This window comes from Aegilops tauschii, chromosome 7, assembly GCF_002575655.3.
Source record: "Aegilops tauschii subsp. strangulata cultivar AL8/78 chromosome 7, Aet v6.0, whole genome shotgun sequence".
NCBI lineage: Eukaryota > Viridiplantae > Streptophyta > Magnoliopsida > Poales > Poaceae > Aegilops > Aegilops tauschii.
This window is the reverse complement of record NC_053041.3, coordinates 639,274,640-639,280,676: the sequence shown is the minus strand read 5'-3', so window position 1 is coordinate 639,280,676 and position 6,037 is coordinate 639,274,640. Positions and strand designations below refer to the sequence as shown.

Here is a 6,037-nt window from a genome sequence, read left to right as displayed (position 1 = left end):
CAACGTATTCAGCTAGGACTCTTGTTATCCTAGGCCTCTGGTGCATTATATAAGCCAAGGCCAGGCTAGTCGATAGATTATTATGACATTAATCATCATACCCCTAGGGTTTAGACCACAACATATATATGATCTCAGGGTAGATCAACTCTTGTAATCTCTATAGTTATCACGATCAATCAAGCAGGAAGTAGGGTATTACCTCCATTAAGTGGGCCTAAACCTGGGTAAACATCATGTCCCCTGTCTCCTGTTACCCATCGATCCATGACACACAGCTCGGGACCCCCTACCCGAGATCTTCCGGTTTTGACACCGATAGCGGTCTCGTCGTTGGTGGCCATGGCCTCGTGCTCCTTCTTCACGGGGAGCAACCCCAGCTTGATCTTCTCCCTGACGAGGCGGGAAGAAGAAGGATAGGGGCGGCCGCCCTCGTTGATGACGAGGGCGCCTGAGCGGCGTCTCGAGTGGCTCCAGCTTGACGGGGCGGAGCGTCGGCGAACCGAAGGAAAGGGATCCAGATCACGACGACGAGGAGGTCATCGTGCCGCGGTGTCCAGGAGCTACCATGGCGGCGGGAGAAAGAGGGGGCGCTCCAGGCACGACGTGTTGCCGTCCTCGATGTGCTCGAGGATAGCTTCGAGGGTGCGGCCGGGGACGCCCCACCATTGGCGGGGCCCCTCAGGGTTGAGGCGGCCGCGATGCTCGACGTCGGTGGTGGAGGCGATATGCTCCTCGTGGCGCCGCTCGAAGTACGCGGTCCATAGCGCGTTGCTGTCGGGGGCGTACCTCGGCTGGTTCCGTGCCGGCTCCGGTAGCGAGGACAGGATGTGCGCGAATTCAGCGATTCCGGCGCGCCGAGCGGCTCCGGTGGGCGTGGGCGGCACCGGGACGCCTCCAGGCGGCCGAAACCCGCATGTCCGGGGGCGCCGGGTAGTCGGCCTCGTAGAGGAAGCGCACCTCGTCCTCGCGCAGATGGCGGCGGCCAAAGCCGTTCGCCGCCGCATCGTCGCCTGGGAAGCGCTCGACCATTGCCGTCGGCGGGGGAGAGAGTAGGAGAGAGGGGCATCGACGGTGAGAGAGGGAGAGAGGGGCGTCGGAGGTGAGGGCGTGTGTGTTCATCGGCGAGGGAGGGCAGCATTTATAGCCACATATGGGCGGTGGGAGGGCTGCCGCCGTGTGCCGCATGGCGGGAGTGGGCGGGACGCGCGTCGCCGCGCCTTCACGGCGCTGCTCGTGAGGCATCAATGGAAGACTGACCGGCGCGGCAGCCTTGGCATTGATTCCTGCAGGATCGAGGTGATGAGGACGACGAAGGCGGCGAGTCGCTGACTCGGTGTGCCCATTTCTTTTCACGCCAAAAACGTTTCCTCCGGCGCCCCGGGCACCCCCAGCGTGCCGGGTTCGGCCTAGGTCCGCCGACGCCAAATTCGGCCCTAACCGATGAAAATTGGGCTTCTGGGGGCGTGACTGGGCCGAATTTTAGGCGCCGGCAATGAAAAAGGGCCTTGGAGGGGCTTGTTGGGGGCACGGCTGGAGATGCTCTAAGTTCATGAAGTGCCTTAACAGGATGACACAAATCATGTGGATGAGCAGGATCAACAAAACCTGGAGGTTGCTGTATGTAAACCTCTTCCTCGAAGACCCCATGGAGAAAAGCATTCTAAAGCTACGTATAAATATTATCTAACAAGGACCGCCCCTCCTCCTCTGTCTTGATTCTTGGCCCATACACCGTCAGCATTGCCTTAGATCCACCCATGCTCTGGCAGATACCATCGTTCCTGCTGCTGAGCCACGACTTGTATGTCTTCCTGTTGTATGTCTTCCTGTTGGTGTGCCTTCCACATGAAAGATAGAGTTTACTAGTGTAACTCACATGGTTCCTCACCAGCCAGAACTGATAGAAGCCTTGCACAATCCACTACTAAAGATCAGAATCACTGACCCTCAATTGCTGAGCAACGAGAATGCCCACGCATTAGTGATGAGGACGATCACTGACGAGTCTTCCATGGTGCATCAGTGATGAGGTATTTTGAGCTCTACTTCATGCTTATTAGAGACGGGTTTGAAATTGATCAGTCAGTGATCATGTGTTCCGGTGTCCAAAGTGAACGGATATTTGGCACTTACAGCTGTCACATTTGACCCGTCTAAATTATTATTGCAAAATAGTCGCGTTTGTTTTTTTGCCGGTCAAAAATGTGTTGTATACGTTTTATATCTTCTCCGTGCCAATTCCCTAATTCTCATCGTCGTTGGTGAGCCCCTCTCCTGTGGGATTGCACTATGTCCGTGTTGGCCCAGTCCCGACGATGATACGACCGACGACAAACAACGATGAGAAACGGAACTCGCTGACAAACTCGACGAAGTTCTATTACATCGAGATGTACACGCTGTAACCTAGATCAATCCACTCAGCACGAAGCTAGATCCCTCTAGCAAAGCGCTTGATCGATCCTCTGGTAAAATAGCTGCAAGCAACACCAAAACACAAGTACGTACACAACGGCCCGTCGGCCGGAAGTACCACACACACGCACGCGAAGCTGGGTATTGCCGCAGGAGCGTATCGCTCCTGTTTGATCTGTATTACTTTCACAAATCCACGGTACAAGTTACAGGGCTGCTTGCACACATATAAGTAGTATCAGGCTAGCTAGCTACTAGAGAAATACTAATCGGATGCTAACTCGAATACTACTCGGATCATACATGCACACGAGCCCGTACCCGGACACGTACTACTTCGGGAGGTTGTGTCGTGTTTACTTCTAACAATCACCCCCGTAAACACGACGTCATCACGACACTGCATCGATGCCGATGCTTCTTTGAATCTCTAATAACTTCTCTCGATTCAAAGCCTTGGTCAGGATGTTCGTCAGCTGATCATCAGTGCAACTGTAGTTGACCTCCGTCTTACCTTCTTCCACGCAGTCATTTATATAGTGATACATCGTATCAATGTGCTTGCCCCTTTTACGCCGCACTGGATAGTCACGTAGAAAAGTTGTAGACTCACTGTCAACATTGAGCATCACTTGTTCTTGATCTCGATACATGAGATCACCCTGTAGCCTCCCGAGCCACACACCTTGACACTCTGCTTCACTTGAAGTAGATGTCACCACTTTCTGCTTTCGTGATAATCAATTTACTATGCTTTTCCACCAAAGAAATATGCCACGTCCGAGGTAGTCTTACGGTCGTCGACAATTCCTTCCTTATCACTACCACTGTAGCCAAGTAGTTTCACCATCTCCTTCTTGCTCAGCTCAAGATGAGGTTCCATGGAACGTCAATTGGATTGCAATATTCATGCCACAACTTTCCAGTAATTTCCTTGCGTATACTTCCTGGCATACGGTGACCCCCTCTGGCTTTTAATGTACCTCGATCCCGAGGTAGTAACTCAATAGTCCTAGATCATCCATCTTGATAAGCTCATTCATTTGTAGCTCGAACTTTAAAATCATCTCTTCATCTGCTCCAGTTATCAATAGGTCGCCGTCGTAAATGCCAACTAGCAGACGATCCTTTCCTTCACCTTGCTTGTACATTGCATACTCTAGTGGGGCTTTGTTAATCCAAGAGAAATCATCTTCTGATCAAGTTTGATGTTCCACTTTCGAGGGTCTTGCTGTAGCCCATACAAAACTTTGTGTAGCTTCAGTACCTTGTGTTCCTCTCCCTCTTTGATGAATCCCGGTGACTGATTCACATACACATCTCCTTTTAACTTGCCATTCAAAAATGCGGATTTTACATTCATGTGATGTATCCTTCATGATTTCTGAACCGTGAGAGTGATGAGTAGTCTCACCCCTTCCATCCTTTTAACGGGAACGAACACTTCTGCAATGTCCACACTTTCCTCTTGCACGTACTCTTTGGATACTAGCCTCGCTTCGTGCTTCACGGACACTTTGGCATCTTTCTTGATCCACAAGCTCCCATGCATTGTTGTCGTGGATCGACCTCAACTCCTCCTCCATAGCTTGACGCCAATACTCCTTCGTATTTGCATCCTCGAATTCCATCGGTTTCTCAGCGTTTGCTAGACATTGCCAACCACTCCGTTTCACCTTTCCCGGGTCTTTTGTCCAAAAAGCTTCCTCCGGACATATGTCGATCACCCGGCGTAGACGATTGGTTGTAGGTAGACATGTCCTTTCTTCCTTCATGGGCACGGGCGTTACGTTGCCATTCCCATATCCACACGTGGACGCGGTCCCTCCTGGACCTCCACTGCATGAGCCACCATGCAGGATCAGCTTGCCACACCCAGTTGGGCTTCCCGACTCGTTGGCAAAGTTCCCAAGTAGTAAATCTAGATGTGGCCCTTGCTCACCACGTGAGACACCCATGCCTCCTGCTGGAGTAGTTTCAGGCTCACGTGGGCTTTGACTTAATACTGCACCATCACACGCAGCTGCCTTGTAACCTCCAGCTGCAGCGCTCGCTGATGGGTGCAAGGCACCGCGACTCCATGCAAGACCTCCCGCTTGAGTTAATGCGGACAGTGCTTTCGGCCTACTCAGTGGGACACCACGTTCACCTGTTATTGGGTAGTGTGGCATGGCTGATGCGCACATGCCCACTTTTGTATCAGCATACTTTGATTCATGGTCTTCAGGCGCCACGTATGCCGAAGTGACATTCGTGTCCTTAGCATCGACACAGATTTCAGAATTATGTCTCGCGTCAGTACCTTCGACACGAGTTTTGGAATCACCCCTCATGTCTGTAACATCGACACGAGTTTTCCAAACAATAATTTTGAGAGCGAACTTTTTATTCACTAAGCGCGATTTCTGTAGCCGATGCTTGAAGAACATGATCCTCCTTGTTCACGAGCTCGCACATCAACATCAGGTCACTTTCATCATCTTCCTCGGCCATGATCGTCTTCTCCTTCGGGGGATTCTTACACGCTGACTTGAATTGGACGAGCAGATTACCGTTGTGGCAGCGGATCTTCCTTTTGTTGAACTTTTTCTTCTTTGGCTTATCCGACTGTTTGTCGGCGTCCTTTGCGGGATGGTACTTTCCGCCGCTACCAGACGCCTTATCGAAATTGTTCTCCTTGGAAACCATCGCCTGCCACTGAGCACGTGTAAGCATCAGGTACTCATCCGACTTTGCGTCACCGTAACTTAGTTTCATCCGCTCGTCATGCACCCTGAAGCGACGAACCAGATCATCCAAAGTGAGAGTCTTGAGATCAACACATTGCTCGATCCCCGACACAATCGGCATGTAGCATGGTGGAGCGGCATGTGGAAAACACCGGACCACGGAGATGTCCTCTAGCTTCTCCCCGAGACTGCAAATCCCGTTTACCATAGTGGCAACCCTTGCTGTGAAGGCGTCCACCGTCTCATCTTCTCCCATCCTCAAACTCTCGTAACTTTTCCATAAAGTTTGCAAGTTTGCCTCGCGCACACGCGAGTGCCCTAGATGCAATGTCTTCAGCGTGTCCCACGCCTCCTTCGCTGATGTCTTTGAGATTAGATGCTGTTGCACGTCCACCAGCATCACCGAGCAGATGGTCGTGATAGCTTGGCGATCCTTCCAATACAAGGCACCACCCTTCAGGTAGTCATCACCGCCGGGGTCGATGTCTTCCCAGAGCTCATTGGCCTCGAGCGTGCACTCCATCATGGTCACCCGTACCACGAAGTTTCCACGGTCGAATCATGGATACAACGATCTCACCGGAGAAGCCATTACTTTAGCCGCACCGGAGTGCTCCGCCAGCTGCTTGTTCTTCTCGTCGTCCGACATGATCTCTCGTTACTAGAAGATCGACCTTGCTCTGATACCAATTGTTGGCCCAGTCCCGACGGCGATACAACCGACGACGAACGACGATGACAAACGAAGCTCGCTGACGAACTCGACGAAGTTCTATTACGCCTAGATGTACATGTTGTAACCTAGATCAATCCACTCAGCACGAAGCTAGCTTCCTCTAGCAAAGCGCTTGATCGATCCTCTAGTAAAACAGCTGAAAGCAACACCAAAA

The 6,037-nt window shown here is 51.8% G+C and overlaps 1 protein-coding gene across 1 annotated transcript; it reads right to left on the bottom strand.

The window, feature by feature from the left end:
• Window positions 1–4,803: 4,803 nt before the first annotated feature.
• Window positions 4,804–5,673, bottom strand: LOC109780452 (uncharacterized). The gene has a single exon (XM_020339038.1). The coding sequence runs from the start codon at window positions 5,671–5,673 to the stop codon at window positions 4,804–4,806; it is 870 nt and encodes a 289-aa protein (XP_020194627.1).
• Window positions 5,674–6,037: the final 364 nt, after the last annotated feature.